General features: G+C 44.5%; 1 protein-coding gene across 6 annotated transcripts in view; it reads right to left on the bottom strand.

Annotated features, from left to right (window-relative positions):
- Window positions 1-25,157, bottom strand: part of MARCHF5 (membrane associated ring-CH-type finger 5) — a 184,812-nt gene that overhangs the window by 10,724 nt on the left and 148,931 nt on the right. For all 6 annotated transcript variants that reach the window (XM_032952077.2, XM_032952075.2, XM_032952078.2 and 3 more), the window contains 3 exons: window positions 17,776-17,906; window positions 13,768-13,951; window positions 10,350-10,516 (listed from right to left, as the gene is read on the bottom strand). In XM_032952077.2, coding sequence (XP_032807968.1) covers window positions 10,350-10,516; window positions 13,768-13,951; window positions 17,776-17,906 — 482 coding nt within the window. The remainder of the gene's footprint in view (window positions 1-10,349; window positions 10,517-13,767; window positions 13,952-17,775; window positions 17,907-25,157) is intronic.

Genomic DNA, 25,157 nt, shown 5'->3' with positions numbered 1-25,157 from the left:
TACATAATCGGGTTATTGATATCATTAGGATGCTCTGATTGCACGTGCACGCATCCTGTTGCCGAGCTTTTCGCTGTCCTAATTCACACAGAACTCCCTTAATTACTGACCTTTGGCCCGTGACAAATTCATCTTTTACTGTAATCAATCACGGATATCTTAATGACCTGCAGCATTGTGCAAATTCAAAGCCCCCCAATTAACTCTGCACGGCAGAGCACGGAATGCCACAGCAGGAGAGGAGCTTTCAAATTACCGTTCTGGATGAACTTGGGTTTTGCCAATAATAATCATCATTCTTGTGAAACTGGCATGATGGAAACCACTGGCTTAAACACAAACAAAAGGGGCCTCAAAGTATTGCAAATGATTGGATATGTCTTCTTTTTCTCTTCATCATCATTATTATACTGACTTCCTCACTGGTGGCACAGTTACTTTGAGAGGTAATCAGTCTGATTATTGGTAACTCAAGGTTTTTTAAGCAACATAACGCCCAGAAATTTGCGTTTTTAAGTAATGTAACAAAGTCAATTACTATTTCATATTCTTAGTTTTTTCGGTAAAGTCACGTTGAAGAGAAACAACAAAATAACAAAATATATATAAAACAATAAAAAATTCTCACGACGTTTCGACCATAACTCAAACGGTCATCTTCAGGTGTGTTGGTTTGCATAAATTTATTTTTAAACGGCGCATTTATTTATAAATAAATTATTATTATAAATAAATAAATGCGCCGTTTAAAAATAAATTTATAAATAAATAAATGCGCCGTTTAAAAATAAATTTATGCAAACTAACACACCTGAAGATGACCGTTTGAGTTATGGTCGAAACGTCGTGAGAATTTTTTTATTGTTTTATATATATTTTGTTATTTTGTTGTTTCTCTTCAACGTGACTTTACCGAAAAAACTAAGAATATGAATTACTGCAGTCACGAAAGCTTTAAATCAAAATTTAAAGTCAATTACTGTTAAGATTACTTTCTTGAAAATAACAAATATTGTATTGACTATTAACAGCACTACACCACAATTGGAGACTTGTAAGCACACTTTCTCACTACGCGCATTTCATCCTGGGGTCCTGGCATTAACCTAAGCCTCCTTTCCAATCTTTATAGTTTTTTACAATCGTTTCTGGATTAAAAAAAAAACTAAATGAATATGAAAAGTAATTGACGACACACGTTCATGCAACGTTTGATCAATTCCTGATGGGGCTCCAGTGGCCCCAGAGTCCTGTGAACTAGCCCTCGCTGGGCGGAGGCCAAACGGTGACATTGCCCTCTCCGCCCAAGTGGCCCGCCATTCGCCCCCCAGCCTTGGCTCAGCTCCATCCCTTGTGTCATCCCTTTCTTCTGTAAATAAAAAAATACCATTTATTTACTCGTAAAGGTCTCATTGCCTCTCAATCCTCTGTTTTTCAGGAGGGTCTCTTGTTGTAGATGTTTGGCCAATGTTATTATTGAGCGGCTTGCGTGTGAAAAGAAAACCCAGAAATGCTCAAAGCTCTGCAAAGACGAATTAAAATGATACATTTCTCTCTGTTTTTAATCTCCTCACCACCTAGGGGCACAAGCCTACCAACATCTGGTGTTGTTATTAAGCTTTGGTATATTCTGCACGTTGCTACAAGGTGGGCTAGAACATCACAGTAACAGCCAAAACAGAGAACACATTTCTGAATGTCCGCCACAGAGATGGAGCACCTCAGCTGGATCGTGTGTAGGCTGCTAGGTGGATTGTAACATCGTGGCACCATGGAAAATGGCGATGGGTTGTTGAGGCCTTTGTTCAGCAGTGGATTGATGTGCCTAATGATGATGATCATTATACACCTACTACAATATTATAAAATACCTACATAGATGTGTTAAACTGCAAAAAGTGTTCATAAAATGGCAATAAAACAAAGCTAAAATCTTCTCAAGTTGATTAAAAAATTTTTAACGCAAGGGGGGTTTTTATTACGTGTGCAGTCAATGGCGATCTGGCTGTCACAATCAAGCCAACTATTCAGTATTTGAGAACCTGTTTTTCATAATATGGATAAGCAGACAATGTCCCTTTTATAAATCCGTCTCTCCATGTAAAAGTATATTTTTTAACTCAACCCAGCCCCACGGCCTTCACCTCTGCAAGGGACGTCTCCTCGGATGCATTCCAAGCATCGGCTCCAACGCTGATGGTTGTGTAAAATTAATTTGCATTTTTTACGTGGAGAGTCAGCCATTGCAGCACCAATGTTTTAGAACAACCTTGTTTCCTCCCTTAACATCACGAATCTTCCTTAAAAACATATTTTGAGGCAGACGATTAGCGCTAGATACAGCCACATTTGCCAATGTGATTTCTAAATTCAATCCTTAACAATGTATTGAGATTTTGATTTAAAGCTTTCGTGACTGCAGTAATTCATATTCTTAGTTTTTTCGGTAAAGTCACGTTGAAGAGAAACAAAAAAATAATAAACTAAGAATATAATGTATTGAGAGTTCAATTTTAATGTACAATCTTTTATTGAGGGCACGGTGTCGTGTCTTGGTGTGGTCTGGGAGTGTTTTTTGCTGTTGTTTTACTGCCTTTCCGAAGCTTGGCAATTGATGATGCAATTTGAACTTGTATACTTTATTTACTTATTGAAGGGGCGCCACAGTGGTGTGACAGTGATCTTCCTCGCCTGGCACGCAGGAGGTCGTCGGAGGGGGTCAATCCCGACCCTGACGCCTGTATATTTGGAGTTTGCATTGATTTTTTTCTCTACTGGGTCCTCCCGTGTTTCCCCCCCACATTTAGCGACGTGGATTGAGATTTCATTTAGATTTTTTTCTGGTGCTATAAATGTCCAAATGATGGGCCACTTTGTTGAGCTATCATTTGTGGCCAAGTTGCTTGTGAAAAAAAAAGTTAATACCTCAGCGGGCTTTGCCTGGTGGGTTTAGTTTTATTTGTTTGTGTTTGGGTGATTTGTTTATCTTTCTCGTACTTTGTACTATATTCATGTTTTTGTAACTGTTTGTTGATGTAACGTTCTACCCGCTCCTACTCGAAATCTGTGAAAGAGTTTTATAGCTCATCGGATTCCTCCTGTATCAATAAATAGTCTGATATGACGTCTGATTACCTATTTTGTTATATCCTCCACAACGATGGTCATGATTATTTTGTGTTTTGGTTTTAACCATACATGGGTGCTTGCCAAGACTCAAACCTAACATCTCAGTAGTGGTGGCCCGGTGATCAGCCACGGTACTAACCCCACAAGCCACCACCCGGCTCATCTGATGCATAGCCTATGTGCGGCCACATCAGAGCGAGCGTTAACTTTCACATCACGATGCACCATGTGAATCGCTGGAGGCCACATGGCAGAGCAACGGTACGTGAGGGCACATATTGGATTTGCATGTTCAAATGGCTTCTCCCCGCTGCGCAAGCAACCCACATTGTTTCCTTACACAGTAGAATTGTACGATTCATACTGAAAGCCTATTGGCTCAGCCATGAAACCAGTGGGTGCAATTTTGTAACATAAATAAATATATAACCAACAGCTACTTGCTGCAGCAGAAAAAAATACATAAATACTTTTTAAACAGACTTGGTTTTTTTTCATGTGACAGCTCACAGTGAGAGCCCGAGGGATTGACAATGGCTTCAAAAACCTCTCAATTTCAGAAGCCAATCACAAACTTTGTCGGCATATGTACACGAAGCAGTGCACGTACAGCCCTTTTCTCAACCCACTGCTAGGTGAGGCCCTCACCCATGCCTGGTGGGTCGTGGGAGTTATTTGAGCAGACTTCACCGTGCTGGTCAGTGCAGGTTGGTGAAGCTAGGGAGCACAGATGAAGGAGCGCAGAAGTATAGTAAAACAGTGGCTTGTGCTACATGCCCTCTCCCAAACACCGACCACCCACAGCTGCCTCGGGCAACCTAGCGACTATGGCGGTCACTCAAAAAAAATATTCAAGGTCAACCCTGCTTAGCTTCCGGGATCTGACGAGGTCGGGCACACTTCAGGCGATTTAAACCAACGACAAATTAATTAATAGCTGTTGCGTTTGTTCACAAATGAGCTGTGCGTCAATTAAAATGTCGCGAGACCACGTCTTATACGTTTCAAAAAAAGGTGCAAGCCCCCGAATATTCCACGACACGCTTCAATAAGACACGGCCATAGGTCGTATCATTCGTGGCCAATTTAAACAGGCCTGAATAACACGGACGAATTATGTATGAATTTAAATTACACATTACATTAATGTAATTACCATTCCTTACAACAAGCACGCATCATTCAGCACACTCAATTGCGTGCAACTTAAATGGACACGACCGGTACAAGTAAATCTTGATTTGAAGCTTTCGTGACCGCAGGACTCTGTCCGCTTTACCGAAAGAACCAAAGAGTACGGTACAAGTAAATTCAAAGTTAATGAGAAAGTCGTCTTCGCGTGATACGCATGTATGCAGTGCGCAAACCTGATATTTGTTTAGGGGTTACCAACTCTTGCAATTGCTGTTTGGCTACACTTGAAACCACATTGGTCTGACAGAGATGTTGTACTAAACCGAAGCCAAATAAATTGACCAGATAAAGTCATCCATAGGCATACTTCATGTCTTTAGTCAATAAACAAATATAGGGCAGGCAACGCCTATATATTACCCCACTCACAAGTGGAAATCATGCAATAATTTCACGAGCAGTAAATATACGAGCCCTGTGGTGCTCTGGTTAAAGCACTTGACTCGCAATTGGAAGGCAGAGAGCGTTCAATTTGCAGTCTGTGGGCCAACTGGACCAATCGTGCCCTCGTGGTCAATAATAAGTGGACATTCAAATGTTGCCACCCTTTGGATACGCAGGTCCCCGTCATGGGAATGTCGAATTAAACGGCTACTCACTCAGGGCTATTAAGGGGGGGTGGGGGGGGGCGTCGCCTCATGGCTAATCTGTGCAGCGAGACGCTCTGCCTCGGTGCCTTGGAAAGTGAACATAACACAAGCTTCAAATTAAAACGTCAACAATGGACAACGAGACCATTGAGTAATTTTCCACGCTCGCGATGGCGTGATAAGGCATTTGAAATCGGAACGCATTCGTCTGCAGTAAAAGTTTCAGTTCCTCCCAACGAAACAGGACAAACACGGAATGACGTGAAATATGCATGGTGCGGCGCCGTTCCAAGGGACACTCTATCGCCATCAGCCAAATAAACTGCCGCTCATTTCAGCAAATCACTTAAAATGCATTACCGGTTAGATTTTCTGCCATAATGGCAGTCGATTCATTCCATGAATATGAGGTCCTGGAGCATCTGTATACATTATAGCCGCGTGGGGCGATCGAGCTATAGGAAACCTTTAGCGGCGCTCGTGGTGTACGCCATTAGCAATTACAAACTGGTGGCGGGGCGGGGGGGGGGAGGTTGGATGGCGCTCGGCAGTGACTGCAGGTTCATGCGAGGTCGACAGCGCTATCAGCAAGGCAAGGCGAGGACAATCCCATCAGAGCTGATAAAGCAGCTTCCCGAGCACGCGCTGTGCTTTTCCACCACAACCTTTTAAATATATATTTTTACTTCTGGCGTTTAACACAGGGAGAGTGCGCGCTGTGTGTTTACGCATTTATGTACGCAGCCAGGTTAGGTTGGAGTGCACATGAGATTCAAAAGCGTGGGGTGGAGCGGAGGCGAAGTGGTTCACGCACTGCGCTATGAATGCGGCGCTATGAGTTCGATTCCAGGCCACAGCTAACATCAGTGGTGAGCGGTAACTAGACGTGTCCTGGCTCTACACTCAAGCTCTCCGCCAACCTGCACTGACCAGCATGGTGAAGTATTGTCAAACAACCCCCTTCACCTAAAATGGCTTCGGGATCCCTTATAGCAGCAGTGGATTTACAAAAGCCTGCAATGATACGGTAAACTTATGTACAAAGTGTCACTCCAGATCGCCCTGGGGCCTGTGTTGTAAATTACACTTTCTCATGGCAGTGGCCAGTCTCTTCACAGTATGCCCAATGTTATGACAAAACAGAGTTCGATTTCAGGCCACATCTTGACCCTTCACAAACCGATACTGGCCAGCCTGGTGAATTAAAAAGGAGCACAAGGCAGTGATCATCTGCGTTGACATCCATGAGCTTGTGGTGAATATTTCACAGTTCAATGGCAGGGGTCCAGTCACATCAAAATAGAACATCCACTGATGACTTCTCACAAAAGTGGCACCATAGTTTATTTAGCCTGGGAAAAATGCTGAGCTCTTTCAACCCCCTCCGACTAGGATATTAACTCACGACATTCCCAGCACAAGCCGGGCACTCTCCCACAACATTATCCGGCCAGATACTCACACACAAACAGGAAAACAGCTGAATAAATGCTACTGAGCGTAAAACCCATCTTTGAGAAATATTGCGCTATTAGAGCCAATTTAATTACTTTGGATTTATCGGTATGAAATGTCGAGCCAGACGTCAGCGGATGTCCACGTGAATGGGTGTGACCGAGTAAACCTGAGGCATCCAGCGAATTATTAATGCCTGAGTCAGTCCAACTTTCTGCACAGGTATCAAAACTGAGTGCAGAACCTGGCCGCGGTGGTTAAATTTAGTCTGCTATGGACGATAGCTGTGCCCCCGAAATACACACGAGGAGGGCCTGTTGGGTCAACACGAGGGGTGCGTGTGGGGTGAGCACAACTGCTGTGCATCATTGGGCAATATTTAATGACTGTGCCAGTTAATGGCAACTCCCATTATGTACAACTTTTCTTGCTATATTTAAAAAATCTAATTTACACAGGTGGTGCCTTTGCCAGTCATCTCAGTAAGTCAACCCTAAATTGAAAACTAATTTCTTTATAATTGCTTTTTGTGCTTAGTTTGTCCTTCCCCCGCACCTCCGATTCACAAGGTTGGCTACGTATAGCGTGAAAGAAGTTCAACATACATACATGCAACCCTTAACACCTGGGTCTGTCCCGTGACCAGCCGGCGACTATTCAACACTTCACATGGCCTCAAAGTGCACCTAGCGTAGCACAAGCGATGCCACCATGTAGCGGTGAATGACGACTGTTGTTCTAACAGACTGCGGGAACTTGGCCACCAAGTGCCTAGGAATCCCACCCGCTTGTTCTAGCAATGCCACCTAAATCCAGGTGGCGACTACCCCCTTGTGTTGACGCCAGCAGACAGACCATCGGTTGGAAACAGCATCAGTTGAGAAACTCCTATTGGCACATGTCCTAATTGCCTCAATTAAAGCTCAGAAACCTGCCAGGGTGGAGCGAAGCAATCGGTTAGCTTGCGTATCCAATGAGAAAATGACCTGCTCTCAAACCCCATTACCCAGTCCACCCAGATCAAATGTGTCCTTTTGCACTAAGTGGCACGTGTGAACACATTGGATACATGGCACTGTGGGACACAGCGCCATGGAAAACTTGGAATATTTGTGAACGTTAACTTGTAATGTAAAACCTTGACCGGGCAGCTCAACAGAACTTTACGATACCGACCCGGTGACCCGAATTCAATGGCAAGTGATATCTGAACAAGGTGGCGGGGGCCTCTCAACCTTCAGCAACCTGCACTGATCAACACTGATGTATTATTAAACAACCCCTAAGACCAAAATGGTGTGTGGAAGGCCCTAATACAGCACTGGATTTACAAACAGCTATGCGTACTTTATTATTAATAATATCTCAGTATGCGTCTTCAAAGCGCACTCCAGTCAAGAGTGAGCACGTAATCTATGCACTGTGTCCTTCTGAACATTTGTCCGCAAGGGACGACGGAGTCTAATTCTCAGGCCGTACTAACAAGGTTATTTATTTACTACCTTCTCAGAATCATAAATGTTGGTCCAATGTTTTCAACAAAATATATATGCAGCGTGCAGTAATTCTGTGGCAGATTTGTGAACTATTACACGTAATTGATGTTCGGTCAAACAACGCAGCATGCGTGCATGTCGCACCAGATGGCTGTAAAACCGCGGCCGGTTCATCTCCTTGTTTCACGCGAGAGTTCAGATCACTCTTGCGTGGGATTGATCCCCACAATGAGAGGCAAAAGGCGATCAATGGCCTATAATGAAATCTGTTGACACCTCCACGCATGGCAATGATATGCGACACCGAGGACGTACGCGAAGACGCTTGGCCTTTTTGGCGTCTGCTTGTTTCAAAACCGTTTATGGCTCTTGCAAATGTTTGTAGAATAGCACTTTAACACGACAATCATCGTCGACGACAAGCACAGGGAATCGACATTAAAACTGTGTGGAGAATATCCTTTTGCCAACATTTTCATAAAATGTATTTGTTGACCAAAACATTACAACTTCATAATTTACAACTTAATAATAAATACATGGCCACTGCACTGTCTTACATTGACATGCTAATCTCTCACAATACAATGGCCACCCCCCACAGCTCCGTAGTACCTCTCCAACATTAACATTAGCTGCCCCGCCCACCTCTAAACCATTTGTAAACAGCTCTTTGATTGGTGTAGACCGACTGCAGGTTACGGAGACCTCCCCCACATTAATATTAGCTGCCCCGCCCATCTCTAAACCTTTATAAGCAGCCTTCCCTCGGCAGATTTCCCCCTCTTTTTTCACCTGATGACGATTGCTTGTGTTGCGATCGAAACATCGTGATATTGTTATTATTTTGATTATTTTTTTCTATCTACGTGGCTTTACCGAAAGCCCCAAAGAAAATGGATTTTTGTTGTTTTAAAAAACACAAACAATACGTAACAGTTGTTTGTACTTTTCTATTTCCGTGAATTATTTTACTTTGAAACTTTTTCGAATATAATACTATTAAGAGGGAAATGTCATGTAATGGGAAACTTGTAATACTAACTAAATTTTAAATTGCATCTGCAACATTTTCCTTACAACTATTTTGTACTATCACATGAAGCTAAGCATGTATGAAATTTAAATTTTGCAAGGGCTATAAGTCGCCAATTTATTTGTGTCTTCCTTTTAATGGCATATATGCAACGGCATTATTTAGACCGACTTTCAGGACATGAAGTGAAATTTAAGCTGGATGTAGTCACGAACACCTGCGGTAGAATGATGCACCACAATTACTTGGCTAATGCCAATGCAAAATACACGCGTGGCACCACATCCGTAATAATTATTAATGTTTTTAGTTATTTCGTGGCTAACTGGTTCAAATAACCTCTTCTGCCACTCGAAGGCACCTCCCCCCCCGCCCCAATTCACCATAATGTAATACAGAAAATAATCGAATCATAATTAGGTGATCACATCTCTGGGGTGGTGGCGGGTGTGAAATGTCCCACCTCTAACGAGCTGGCTGCTCGTTGCCCAAAGAAAAACAATCGTTTGTCGTTTGCGACTAAAGTCGCGCGGTGAAGAATTCCGCAAGGGTGAATGGCTCTATATTGAGCGAACACCAGTGATATTTTAAGTGGGTGGAGTTTCCTGCGGCTGCGCTTTAACATAAATAAATCACGAGCATCTTCAATTTATCCAGGAATGCCGTTTGCAAGCATCACATGGGTCTCGCAAGTATTGAGAAGTTGGACAAGTCTGTGTTCAGGAACATTTTTTTTTCGAAATGAAAAGGAAATCAAAGAAAACCCACAATGAATAATCTACTGGATAGGTCACGAACCCACTTGTACTGCAATCATGTGTCCACCTCACAGCCCAGCAGCTTAAGTGAATTCTACAGTGCACAATCAAATCTGTGTGATCTACCAACTTTGCTTTTTAAAGTACTGCATTATTATTGTTTTTGTAACTTGCTGACACGCCTCCTGCTGGACAGCTGTGAAAAAGACCTTCATAGCTCATCGGATTCCTCCAGTCTAAATAAAGGTTGTGATTCTGATATGAAGCGACCTTTAACGAGACTAGCGACAGGGTGGCAGCTAACGGAGGAAAGACGCTCGAAAGTCCGTCCAATGCAGAGACACGAGCGATGAAACTCGCTCGTGTGCAGATACTAGATGGATTGTTACATCGTAGAGCCGTGATAATCTGTGGTAATCTATTGGACATCTGTGGAGCTACTGGACATCTGTAAAACTACCGGACATCTGTGGAATAGAGCTTTATAGCTCATCGGATTCCTCTAGTATGAATAAATATTCTGATTGTCATTCTGGGCAGTCATAACTTGGAGAAGGCGTTCATCCAGCAGTGGATTGATCCCAGTCAATGAGTTTGAAGATGATCATTACAATAAAAAAATCCATCTCAAGCTACGGACACAGTCCTTCCCCCCCCACCTCCCCACCACGGCAATGTGTTTGCTACGCACCAAAATGGTTCTCTGCAGGTTGGAGTTGACACGGCTGAACATGAGCTTGCCCACCACGGTGGCGATGGTCGGGAAGACGAGCGCGCCGCACAGGATGCGCGTGGCCGACACGTGGTCGGCCAGGGGGCTCGTCTCGGCTGGGATCCGCGGCACGGGACCGCACACACCTGTGGCGTTGGGGCACACGGCAATCGCACCATCACCACGCCGTCTCTCACGCCGACACCGCACCATCAACCGCACCGTCACCACACCGTCTTCCTCGCCGACACCGCGCCGTCGCCTGCACCATCACCCTCACCGTGACCGCGCCGTCACCATCACCTCACCTGCACCATTACCCTCACCGTCACCCTCACCGTCACCCTCACCCTCACCGTCACCCGCACCATCACTCGCACCGTCACCATCACCTCACCCGCACCATCACCCTCACCGCACTGTCACCCGCACCCTCACCACGCGGTCACCTGCGCCGTCACCCGCACCATCACTCGCACCGTCACCATCACCTCACCCGCACCATCACTCGCACCGTCACCATCACCTCACCTGCACCATTACCCTCACCCTCACCGTCACCCTCACCCTCACCGTCACCCGCACCGTCACCATCACCTCACCCGCACCGTCACCCGCACCGTCACCATCACCTCACCCGCACCGTCACCGCACCGTCACCCGCGCCATCAACCATCACCGCCCCCACGTGTGAACCAGCGTCCCCCCCCCGCCCCTCCACATTCGCCGCGTGGCGCGTGTTGTCCCCACTCCCGCTCTCTTGCGGCACTTTTACTCGGCTTCCAGGAGCAGACCTACGGCCATTACCAATTGTGCAATTTGCTATGAATTGAGATCGCACTGTAAAATGTAATTTCACTTAACATTGCTTTGGAATTGTAATTATAATTGATCGTCATAGGAGGTGTGCCAACAAGTGACCATTCCAGTACATGTGAACAGTGACAAAACTGTTTTTCTTTCATCACACTCACAGTACTATATTGTGAGGTGTACGGTAATGTATTTTAATTACCCATTGTGGAACATCCAATCAATGGAACCAGTCAATTGATTTCACTTTGAACTAGGTGAGAGCCCACGGAGATAAAATGCTCTTCTGCGAGGACTTGGAGCATTGCAGGCCTATAAAACATTGGCGAAATGTTAATAACAGGAACCAAAAAAAATACAGGTGCTTGTTTTCAAGCAGTCACTCACAAGAGCTGAGTTTCACCAGCATACTGCCGAGCACAGGGCAGATCCACTTGTCCCCTAACGTGACCTCAATCTTCCCTTATACTCTGATAGGCTGCTGCTCCAACACATTATTTGGGAGTGTTAATTGAGATGGTAGAGAGGTGATTTCAGAGTGTGATTATGAAATGCATTGTTTTTCAAAGTAAAGATATTTTACATACATTAAAATAAGAGCCAGGTCTTGCTTCTGTTGAACATTTGGCATGCCCCAAAGCAAATTCCAATTAGTCTGAGTCCATACATTGAGTGTCTTCTGTAGTAAATTTTGTTTTTGCCGTTATGCCTATAAACCAATAAAGGCAATGCAAAATATAAAAAAACCACCCTCCAAAACTGCCACAGTATTTCCCCAGCCCACAACTCCGTACCCCAAACTGATTTGATTTTGGAAGGGCTTGGCATTTTAATCACAATGAAACATACAAACCACACATCATATTAGTGAATTCTCAATTTACAATAAAACCTTCTACAGTACTCATCAAACCGGTGATGCATTGCAAAATACTGTTCCTGGCGTAGGCTCCGCTGATCAGCTCGCAAACAAATCATCCCCCCCCCCTTGCTGCCGCCCACGCTGGCTTTAAACATTTCCTCCTGCCTCCAGAGGGTTTTATTTCCATGCAGAATTCATGGGCCGCTCCAGCTCATTTGTTTCGCAGCAACCCATTCGATGCGGGACAGGTCCGAGGCTGATTTATCGAAGCCGCCTCTTCAGTTTGCATTACCCTCCCCAAGCTTCATTCATCACAGGTGCGTACGCAACCGAGTTTTTAAATAACCGCGGTGCCCGATTTAATTATGGAAATAAGGAGGCATTATTGCCAAGGTAAATTTGATTCATCACCGCACCACCAGAGGACACCTATTTTGAGCAGCTATTACCAAAAACGTTTCGGTGATCGACACACAGCCATTAACCGACGTTCCTATATCAAATGTGTTTTATTTATTTTAATGGAAGTGCCCACAAGAAAACAGCGACTTGTACAGCCGATGATTTATTACTCATGCAGTGTGCCCAACTGTGATGGTTCTAGTTATTCATCTGTTAATTCACTTCCATTACCTTCTATTTATTTAGTCCTCTAATTTTGATTTACGGCGCCAATGCAATCTGTACACGTGTGTGCGCCACGCTGCGCACTGAGAGACTGGCACGTGGCGTTTTCTTACAACACAGAGGCACCAAGGGCACAGACTCTTCACAAGTGCTGGCGCTGCTCTGAGTAAAAATAAAACACCCTCAGGGACACCAGCATTGTGTCCGAGTCTGCACGGCTTCCTCGGCAAAACATGGCAATGTGCGCCGACACCATTCGCAGATCAGTGTCCTCCTCTACGGACGACGTTAAACCGATGAGTGTGGGATTATAAAATCTGGCGATGGAAATTTTGCAGAGAGGCCACCTAAGCAATGTATGTATATACATACAGCAATGGACACGTGTGTAAGAGGCTTAATGGTGGTATTAACTTTCAGATAATAAATAACAATTATATTAATTTATATTGATGCCACCTTGTGTCACAATGTGACGTGATCCTTGGGGAATATCCATGACTGGCTCCAACGGGGTACATTTTAAACCGGAGACAACCACCACAAAGGCTTGTCTCTAGGTCCATGCAGTAGGGATCCATTGTTTATTGCGAATAGGAAATAAAAAGCGTAAATTGAGAATTTAATAACGAGCTTTCATATCACTATCAATCGACACATTGTATCATTACATTTATAATTTCTGGAGCCTGCGTTTTACTGGTTTATACGAGAATGACACTTTACCTGACCTCAATTCCACCGCCTCCTAGCCCTCATAATTCTCATGTCCCCCTTCCTAGTACATCTTGAAATACGGTCGTAATTAGACCTAAATAAATCCTGATTGCATGAATCCATTATTTTTGTAATGGCAGAAATAAAATCCGTGGAAAAATTGTCAAATCGGCAAGAAATAGCATCAATTTGTCCAAATCCTGAGACGCAGCGAGGCATTCAAGGATAAAAAACCCACATTGTAATAAACCCAGTGAATGTCCAATATGTTGGACAGAAGCTCAAAGCTAGCAGGCAGAGAATGCAGTGAGTAAGAGCGCCACCTGGGTTTGCGTGCCAAGAGTCGCTGCAGCCAATACTCCCACCCCCAAAGCTCACCTGGGAAGATGTAGTTAAGTATGTAGAGCTTGCTGGAGTACTTGCGCCAAAGCTTGAGCACGTAATCCTCCCAGCGAATCATCTTGCCCAGGATGAGAATGATGGGAATCGTCGGCAGCCCAATGAGCAGGAAGAGGGGGTCTGCTCGCTCCATCATGTCCAGCCCCTCCTTGTGGCCCAATACCTATCGCGGCCAACACATGCATACATCGCTTGTTTATTTGGAGTTTGCATGTTCTCCCCTTGGTCGTGTGGATTTTCTCCGGGTAGTCCGGTTTTTCCCCTTCAAATTTAGAAACGTGTGTTTAGAGTATTTGGCTGCTATACATTTCCACGTGATAAGCCACTTTGTTGAGGTTATCATTTGTGGCCAGGTCGCTTCTGAAAACGAGCTATATAGCTGAGTGGGCCTTACCTGGTTAAATAAAAAAAAGTTTTTAGTTTTATTTTGAGTTACGCATGGCACTAGTTCAGCCATTCCCCAGGGCACGTCATCACATCACTGCGTTTAAGTGTCCAGCGAAGCATACCAGACTGGCAATTAAAACACAATGCAAAAATAAGGAACCTCACTGGGACACAGAGACTGTTGGGGCATGTGCGGATAGTGAGCGCCTATTAAAACTCCGTGGAACACGCCTACATACACACATTCTCGCGTGGGTATGTACAATGTACACGAAATATGGACAAAACACAAATCTGCATACGTACGCATATGCACACATTACATAAAGCCATGACATTTTAAACTTGGAACACTTGCTCCCTACGTCTGCACAACTATGTGAACAGATGGCACAGAAATTAAAAAGAATAGGTAGTAGAAGCAGTGGTGCGCAGGGGGGGTGGGGGTGAAAAGACAAGAGACTGGAGAACCAAAATTAAAAAAATCATAAAAAGCACTGGAGTCTCTCGACATACTGTATTTTTATCTAGAGGAGGCAGCCCGCGGAGGTGCAAATCAAATGCGGGCAATGGTGCCCTTCCGCCTGCGATTCGTACAATTAACAGAGCTAATGTTTTCATTGCTCCCGTGTGCCACTGCACGAGGCCATCTGCGCGGGATGAGTAATGAAATTCATTACGGGTGCAGGGTGGCGACTAAGAGCAGGTCCGCGCGCAACATCTGCCGGTGCCTTTTTTGAGAGGCCTCATCACGAAAGGGCAGACCCATCCCTGGCCCCGGACAATAAATTACATTCCTCCCTCGAAGGAGTCACTGTTGTTATCAACTCAACCTCCAAAGCAGATTGGAAATGAGCCGCCGGTAATTTTTTTTTATAATTCTGTACATTAATGATGTTCCTCTGCACGCAGAAAGCTGACGCTAAGTCAAAGACTAATGTTTAAACAATAAAGTAAATCCCCGTCGCTGCCCGCAGTGCATTGAGTGATACATCACAGGAAGGGTATGTCCATTTCCAGTATGCACACAGAGTATCGTGCTCCAGAATGCCTAGCACTGTAGTCACAAAGCCAATAAACGTTAGCATTACAGTGACACAATTCAGCTTGAGCAATGGCTTCCACTCCTTTGCACTTAAGGAGAAACTCGATTTAAGACAAGGCAGCTGACCTTGCTAGGCCAAGACAGTGAAGCGATCTGCTTTAAGGTTTTTTTGTGTGCAAATTTGCGAGGGACATTACCGTGCGCCGCATATGCAAAGCCCCTATGCTAATAGCAGATGGGACAGACGATAGCGCAAACCATCTGCCCGTAAAGAAATTTGTCAGAAACATTGGCAAGTGTGAGATGGGCTCAAATCTCAAGTGGGCCGAGCGCTGTGACGGCGATGAATTTTCACTGGCACACTCCGAGCGCTCAGACACCTCAGCGCGACAGCATAAACGCTCTATTTATTTATAACGTGCAAATGAAGCCAAACAAACACACGCTGCGTTTTTTTTCTTTGCAATTAAGCAAAATTAAGTATGTATGATGTTGGAACGGATTTTTTTTTTAAACATAATAAAGTACTGCTTGTTGTGAAGTGTGAAGTGAAGAGTTGTTCCCGAAATGATCGCATCATTTCCTTCCTTGTATAATTTGCAAGATGTTTTTAAAATATTTATATTATTTTACGCTAAACTGCTCAGTTACTGTAATGGTTTCGCGCATGCAGCATTGCACAAGAGTGAATGTGATGATGCTGAACTGAAAGTAACTGGCACTGAAAAGATTCTGTACACCTTAATTTAAAAACATACGCATTTGCAACTAGCCACCTCCATGCAACCGCTTTACAAAGAACCCACTTGTCAAGGGGTGCCTCTGCGGATGTGTATGCTTTAACTTTAACATAGCCATTTCTGTGACCAGTCACAAGCTAATCACTCAGCCATTTCAATGCTAAATTATATAATTCTTTTGTCAAGGCGCTTTGTTTCTTCTCACACAGCTTAAAGGTCGTGATCTGAGCGTGGCTTTTTTCACTCCAGCGCTGTCCTCCAGACAGTCTCGTCCCTTCACCTGATGAAGGCCACTTGTGTTGTGGCCGAAACGTCATAATTTTTGTTATTTTATTTTTTACCTACGTGACTTTACCCAATAGAACCAAAGAGTACCCACTCGTTGTGTTGATGTGTTCAGCCTCTCGCTGTATTAGTGCATATTGCTGCCGATGCGAGGCCACGCGCGATGACTCATGTAAGGAACACCACCCACGTGCAGGTGCAGTCGAACCTGTCTTGCCATGACCCTTCGGACCCATCCCTGTGAGCTTTGCTTTACAGCCCAATGCAGTCCTGGTCACCAGTCCTCCAGAGACCACAATCACAAGCAGATTTTTTTTTTGCTTAGAATTTAGATGGAGCGCTCAAGCCAATAATAACCCGGCAACTGGGCAGCGTGTTTCACAAGCATGACTCTGCTGATGAGACCCCGAAGGCTGAAACCAGTCCAGAATTTTTTTCACTTAAACAAACTATGTTACGTAATATTGGTGTGGAAGGTCAACAGGCCAGTGGATTAAATATTGTATATCATTCTTTTGGAGGGGACAAGGAACGGATTTCTGCTCCAATTGTGATTTTAGAATGGCACGTTATCTGGACCAACATGGATGCCAATAACCTCTCGCCAATAAGTACGACGCCTCATCTGCACGATTTAAATTCTAGATTAGATCGATATTTTTATTTATTTGACCAGGAAGGGTTCAATGAGCTGCTAGGCTTCATTTCTATTGCAGCAGACATGGTTAATCATTCAAATGGTGATACAAGGACCAGACTCAGGAGGTATTTTCTCCTAGGGTCACTTGATGAGAGGAAAATGTTAGCCACCTAAAAAACATAGATGGACGCCATTTTTTGGAGATGGCCACCATTTTTACACAAAATGTTCATCTCTGATACCTTTTGAGTGGGGATTTTAAGTCTCATATCACAATTTTAACAACTCTTGTGAGAAAATGCACTTATCTGCTCCACTATTAATTCACTCCTCTGTGCGCAGGGGACGAAGAGACGGAGCCAAATGGAGCATCAACCAGGCTCAGCGCAGGCATTTCAAGCCAGAGTACAGCTCCTCCTTGACGCGCACGGTGAAGAGAATTTTTCAAACATCTGTGTGTGATCCACCAACCCTCGCTGCTGCTGCTGCCTCCACAGTGCTGGATTACAGCAGCCACGTGCGTGGCCACCACCACCACCCAGGGCACTGAGGTCGCGTGTACAGTGACTCACGGAGTCACAAGATAACACAAGTGGACAAATACCCTGTCCCTCCATAAATACATATATAAACACACCGACACATCCTATTGGTTCAATAATATAAAATAAAAACTCAGGAAATAACATTTTACATAAATATGCATTATCCATTCAATGTATTAGGAAGCCAATGGAGCTGTGCACTTTGAAAACCAGATTGAAAACTCATTTCATTACAACTGATTTTCGTGTTTAGTTTGTTGTCCTTCCCCCGCACCTATGATTAGAACGGTTGGCTATGTACGGTGAGAAAGAAGTTCAACATATGTACTGTACGTACATACATACCTGCATGACTGTGACGGCGCCGTACGTGACGGCTGTCCAGTAGATGGAGCCCACCATGATTCCTGCGGCTGCAAACGGGCATGCCTTGTAGATCATGCGATCGGCCAGGTCTAGGATGTACACCACTGGGCCTGTAACCACACACATACAAAACACAAAGACAAAGATCCTCAGTTACATATAGCTGCATTCCGCCCGAATATACTGCTGCAGCCAAGTGACATTAGCGAATGTCTATTCAGGCCAGTACGGTACACAATGCAATGGTTTGAATGGGCACCACACTAATTCCAGTCACCTCTGTCTTCCCAATGTGGGTGTTGAGACACAACAGTGCAAAGTCCATGTTTAAGTCTGAGCCAACCAAGTAGAGTCCTTGGGTGTTATTTTGATTTTTACAATTTATTATTATTGTTTGTTTATCCAGGAAAACTACTCCATTGAGTCTCAACACTTTTTTCAGGAGGGACTTGCCAAGTTTTCACATTAGTGGGGAATGTTGCCGCGTGTAATCCCACCTGAATGATTTGGAGGCAAGTTTTCGGCATTGGGATGTTTGGCCAATACCGGTTACACTGTTTATTTTGGCTATGGGTGGAAATTGTAAAATACGAACAGTGGAAGAACATACAAACTCCACGCAGAAAAGAGCTCGAATTGGGAAGCGAATCCAGGCTCTTCTTGCTATGAGGCTCAAATGTTATCACAGCCCCACCCGTCACCCGATTGCGGTTATACATGTATTCTAAGTGATGTTGGGCCACCACGGCTTGGAAATTAACTCAGGGAGATGGAATTGATGTTTAATACACGACCACTAATGGTGGAACAATTCACCCGTGCTCCCACACAAACACAAAAATGTAATTCATTGTTGCAATTCAAGGTTCTGGTAGCACGTACCAGTGGGTGCTGGGGTGATGTGAATCATAAATATGGAACATAGCCAAATCTAGAAAAAAATCCAGTTTTTGCACACATGATTCCATGCCTGTATTTGTGTGCGCTTAAGAATCAATTCTGGTTAATCTATTCATTGTTTCACCCCTTACTAACCAAAGCCATTGCCCCCACATGCACCCAACACACTCAAACACATCTACGCCAATTGTGTATGGCTATTCATACACAGCAATCTGTATATGAAGAACAAACATGAGAAACACTTGTAGGCATTATGAGGACATACATCCTCACACCTCCGATTATCACGGTTGACTAAGTACGGTGCAAAATAAGTTCAACATACAAACAGGGGGCGGTGGACACGGCCCAGCCGTAGCACATTTACCACTTACTGCAGAGGTTGATGATTGGAAACCGGCAGGACGCCCTGGTTAATACTATGCGTGTATTAACCAGAAGATGTGCGCCGTCTGCTTCATGGGGAAAGTTAAAGATCCTGAGATGTCATTCGAAAACAGTAGGCCATTGTGTGTGATGCTCTCATTGTCCAAACTCGCCGAATTAAGCGTTGCCCCCCTACTGGCAGACTATTGCCCGTTTGCAGGCTGGTTCTGAGTCACCTTGTAATGCACAGGAACAACCACCATCAGCATGTCCCCCCCCCCACAACCGTGCTCCGAGACGTTTTGCTACGTTATGGGCGCAATATAAATTCAAGCATTGTCCCTGTTATGTCATGCAGCAACGTGTTATTGCCATATCGGCTGAAGGAGCCGTGTCAGTATCGATATGTTGGAAGAGCAAATGGTCACCGAATATTTCTGACAGTCCGAAGGCTTCCTAAAGTCTGCCTTCGACTGCGGCAACTGGACGATCAAACACTCGAACCCAGCCTAAGTTAACGGTGAGGGTGCTGGGATGATGGTAAGGGATGTGGGAAAAATATTACACGAATATATGTATTTAATACCAGGGTTACTTTGCACATAAGACACCAAGAAGGTATGAGTGTTAGGTATGGCAATATAACAAATATAAGTGAAGGTGTGCGAGTTTGCATGTATGCTTATTATCAAATTCAAGTAAATTTGACTGCCGTTCGCATATACTTTATATATGTAAACCCAAATTGAAGTAAATACAATTCATACGGTAATTTATAAAACAGGGTTTTGGTTTGCCTTTCAATGCTTGATTAAATCACAGATTATCATATAAATTGAAACACTACGCTCATGCGATCTCTTTTCCAAACTGAGGGATGCGAATGAAACATGGCCTTGTGGGATTATATCCTTGGGGCGGAGATGATAAGTTTGCTGAGTTTGCACGGGCAATTTGTTTTACATGCCCTACTTTATGCACAAATAAGGCGAGCAGGTAATTTAACGCTGGAAAGTTGTGATTGTCAAGAGGGCGGGCAATCACGGCAGAGGGACGATGTTAATGTTTTATGTTCAGAAAGTGTCACTTAAGTCAATGGCACTTGGAACGTGTGCTAACTATTCAACTTAATCCCATGGGGGATGAAACTTATACTTTACGTGTTTGTTATTAATTCCTTGGGGCCCATGGACGCTAATAGAACAAATATTGTGTCCATGATACGCCTTTGCACTACATGTGCATAGGAAAGGTGTTTTGAAAGGAATGCAACGGGGATGAAATAAATTCAGTGTTACTAGCGCGTAGGTTTTCGCGGTTGTGCTGCACGGCTCTCCGACGTGTCCCGGCTTGCATTGCGAGTTGGTTGGCACGATGTCGTCGTTCCTCTCCCCCGCATGTGGAGAAGCTCCCAGCAGCCCGGGGAGTGAAATGTCGGACATCGCGACAGACAACAATCGGTCCAACCCGAAAACACATCGGAGGGCTACATTTCAAGTATCTTCTTACTCGAGCGAGGAACTGTTGGTGGCCATCTCTGCTGGCAGCTTCGCTCCAGTGACAAACAATCCACATTTCTGCGTCGAGAATCAATATCTCCGCCGGGCAGACAGTGCTGATGTTTCAGAAAGCACTCCAGGCCAAATAAAGTCAACATGTCTCCCTGCTCAAACAAGCACTGAGAAGGCACTCATGTCTCTCGGTGGAGTCCTGCGCTAGTGGTGAAACATCCACAATCGCGTGGCAGGCCGCCAGTCTATCCATAGGAAAACGTCATCGGTACTCTGATATGACAATTTATAGACGTTTGTCAATACACTGATGGATGAAAGCCTACCCGTACTGTCTCGGTGATGGATTATCGTTGATCTTTTTACTGTACTTCGCCACGCTGGTCAGTACTCCATACACAACACCGAAATGACCTCCGACTAAAACAAGCAATTTGTGAGATTTGGGAAAATGTGACAATTTGGTACAGACGCCAGCAAAATTACCCCCGGCAAACACTGGGACACCCAAGAAAAACCGTCCAATGTTGAGCAAAGATGTGGCACGGCTCAGAACCCGAGTGCACCGAGAGCAACGCTGCCCAGAGAATTCCAATGAGGCGACACGCACGCCACGGCTGAGAATGCGCCGATGCCGTGTCAGTCTGGGATGCTGTCGCCCCTGTGTGCTCTGGTCACGCAGTTGGCGTTTGCCAAGCCTCTCCCTCGCAATCCCTCTAGCTCATCAACATCACCCCCCCACCCACCCACACTGCTCTCACTCGCCCCATCGTGAGCATGGGTAGCATTTCTCAAAGCAGCAGCTGAGCGTCACATGGTAGACACGTGCCACCGAGCAACCCGTTTCGCATTTTTTTTTAACACTGCGACCCCCCCCCCCGCCGAAATCTCTCCGTATGTGCTGTGCGTGTACGTGTCAAAAGCTTTCCGTGCAAAGGTCACAATACTGTATACGATTTCACTTGCACACAGTTCCTCTTCAATCCAGCAGAGGTCACGGAAGTTAAAGTTTCTGCGAACATCGCGTGCGTCACCGCTCGGCTGCGGTTGAACGCGGTTGCCGCTTGCGTGAATATTTAATCGGCGACGTTGCGAGCTTTTCTAACGCTTCTGAATGATCACTCTGTCGCCGCATAGCCACACGCAAACTTTGTTCGAAAATGTTCAACGTGCAACTTGAAGGCAGGTCTCCCGGCTCAAATGAACACGGATTGGTGGCTCATACACCTAGAAGCCCTGACTCGCGTGCTGTAAAATTCCACATTTGCCTGTGCAGTCTGACAAATACGCTGGGATTTGAACTCACCACATCTTCCAATCTTGGATAGAAAGCTCTTTGGCACGGCACCTCCCAGTAAGATTATTATTACATGCAGCAAATGATTAATTGCTGTTGTCTGAATGTTATTTTTGTATGCACAAAATAGAATGCACTGCTACAAGCTGAAAGCATACTGTAAAGTGGTGTTTTGAAAAGGAAAAAAACGTGCAACAAGGCTGCAGGGGGACAAGCCAAGCTCGCAATTCCACGCATTTAATTAAGGCTTGTTTTTATTTTTTATTTCCTTCTGAAGACTGCACAAACTTTGGAAAGCTGCAATGTGAAACTGCACACGGGTTCATTTGTACGTCGTCAAACAGCATGCAACTTTTAACGGCTTGTTTTGCACACTCACAGTTGTGCCACTATAAATGCAAATGACTCGAACGCACAAGCTGACCTGGATTTCAACTCGCTCTGACAAGTTCCAATGGATTTGAGAACGTTTTTCGTGTCACAATTCTCATGTGACTATTCCAGACCTCCCTACCACCATCACTACCAACCACCGCTGCCGCTACAACGACAACAACAACAACAACAAAGGGAGGAGAAAAAAAACACAAACAAAAATAAATTACAGCAACGTTTCATGAATGATCACATTCATGGTGCCCGTGACAGATGAGACATTACATCACCTTTTGAGCACGGAAGCTACCGGACAAACAAAACCCGGGAATGGTGTGCTTGCTGTGACACTGGCAAGAGCCCTCCTCCGGCACACAAACACAAACAATACCGGCCTTTCAAGGAAACCGCATGCCCGTAACACAAGCAACAGAAAACGTTTCTATGCTGCATGAGCTGGCATTGCCAACTTCCGACTTCAATGGGGTTTGTTTCCGCCAAACTCTGCGGCAAGCTCACAGGAATTCATCCAGTCCGTGGGAGTTTGTTTTCTCTTTTATATATATCCTGCCCCTGCACCTTGCCAGAATTTCCAAAAGTGAGTTCCTTTTGTGTGTGTGTGTGGTACTTTTGGAGCAAACAAAAAAAACGAAAAGAAAAGCGTTAAATAAGAAAAGGGATTCGTATAGATGTGTTGACAGTCAGGAGTTGTGACTCATGCTTATTTAAATGGAAACCATAGAAATGTAAATGTCATTGCATTTATTTTTTTCAACGCTAAAAGGAAACAATTGATAGGACGTTAGTTTAACTTTGTTTAAATAGGTTAATGGTTCCGATTGATTGGTACAACCTGCTCACCACGCCTCTAAAGTACAAATCAGTACTCCAAAACAAACTACGGGCAATCAAAGCAAAGGCGTTTTAAAGGGAACCGTAAACTCCTCTTGAAAGCATGAGAATGACTACAGTACCATAAAACTGCATACATGTAAAAGATCAAATGTGTCCATACACATTTTCCAAAAGTTGGAATTCTGCCAGTTGCAGAACATACTTGCCAACAAGGACATTCAATTAATTTTGATAATGGTGAAGTCTTGCATAAAACTAATTACTGGTCGAGACTAATTCTCGAGTTTATTTAAATTGAGAGAAACACAAATAACTTTAACCGTGCTGACATCTCCAGGATTTGTGCACCTGGAAGCGTTTTATTATGTAATACACCTTACAACTGTATTCCTTGCAAAGGCACCACCACATGCTAATCAACTGTGATTAACAATCTATACAATTTTGACTAGAACTTTTGTGACTGCAGGAATTCATATGTTATGGTTCTTTCGGTAAAGTCACGTTGATAGAAAAAAGAAAAGCAATAAAATAATAAAAGTGAAAATAAATTGCCTAAAAAAAGAATACAAAAAATCACGACGTTTCGATCTCAACACAAGCGGTCGTCATCGGGAACAGGGAGGTGAGCCTCTGAGGGTATGCTGTTTATAAAGGTTTAGAGATGGGCGGGGCAGCTAATGTTAATGTAGGAGAGGTCTCCGACACCGCCAGTAGGTCTACACCAATCAAAGAGCTGCTTATAAAGGTTTAGAGATGGGCGGGGCAGTTAATGTTAATGTAGGAGAGGTCTCCGACACCGACCGGTAGGTCTACACCAATCAAAGAGCTGCTTATAAAGGTTTAGAGATGGGCGGGGCAGCTAATGTTAATGTAGGAGAGGTCTCCAACACCGGCAGGTCTACACCAATCAAAGAGCTGTTTATAAAGGTTTAGAGATGGGCGGGGCAGCTAATGTTAATGTAGGAGAGGGCTCCAACACCGGCAGTAGGTCTACACCAATCAAAGAGCTGTTTACAAAGGTTTAGAGATGGGCGGGGCAGCTAATGTTAATGTAGGAGAAGGCTCCAACACCGGCAGTAGGTCTACACCAATCAAAGAGCTGTTTATAAAGGTTTAGAGATGGGCGGGGCAGCTAATGTTAATGTAGGAGAAGGCTCCAACACCGGCAGTAGGTCTACACCAATCAAAGCATTGCACCTCGCTTCACATACCACACTGCTGACGGTGGAGGTGGACAAGAAAACACAAATCAAGTCATGACCCAAAGTGCTTGATGACATCTTTCCAATGATTGCGGAGTTTAAAACCGTTGTCTCGGTTGAAATTGTGTCTGTGTCTGTATATATGGATGGCTTCGTGAACTAATCTTTGTTGATAGCCAGTCAGCTTGCAAAGTACCATCGTCTTAGAGAAATCAATTTCATGTGAGTCAGCCGCATTAAAGTAATGATCAGCCACGGCAGAAGTATTGGTCCTGCCATGTTTCAGATCTGCCTTATGTTCACGAACACGGTCCGAGACATGTCGTTTGGTTTCCCCAATATAACTGCTGCCGCAGATACAGCTTAGTTTGTAGACGCCGGGATATGGCATGTCAGGAATCTTGTCCTTCACAGATGGGATCAGGTCACGAATTTTGTGCACTGTGTTGAATCGAACCTGGATGTTGTGTTTGTTCCAGATTTTGGAAATCGTTTTGGTTATCCCTGCTATGTAAGGTAAGGTGATGGATTTGACTGGATCGTCAGATGGCTGCTTCATCACGGTTGGGGTGATGGCTTTGCGGATTGTGTAGTCAGAATATCCATTCGCCTTCAGAGCCTGATGTACGCGTTTGAGTTCACTTGTCAGGTCTTTATGGCCGGAGATACACTGAACTCTATGGTGTAGTGTTTTGATGAGGGAATTCTTCAGGGATGGATTATTATAATTTTTTCTATCTACGTGACTTTACCGAATGAACCATAGAATAACAATCTATTGCTATATAATTACAACAACCCCCCCTCCCCTCTCCGCAGCTGATTGGCTCACAGTGATGGCGTCATCTT

This window comes from Petromyzon marinus, chromosome 11 (genome assembly GCF_048934315.1).
Source record: "Petromyzon marinus isolate PM22_M1 ecotype Great Lakes invasive population chromosome 11, UKy_Petmar_22M1.pri1.0, whole genome shotgun sequence".
Taxonomy (NCBI): Eukaryota; Metazoa; Chordata; class Hyperoartia; order Petromyzontiformes; family Petromyzontidae; genus Petromyzon; species Petromyzon marinus.
This window is presented reverse-complemented; position numbering and strand designations above follow the sequence as displayed.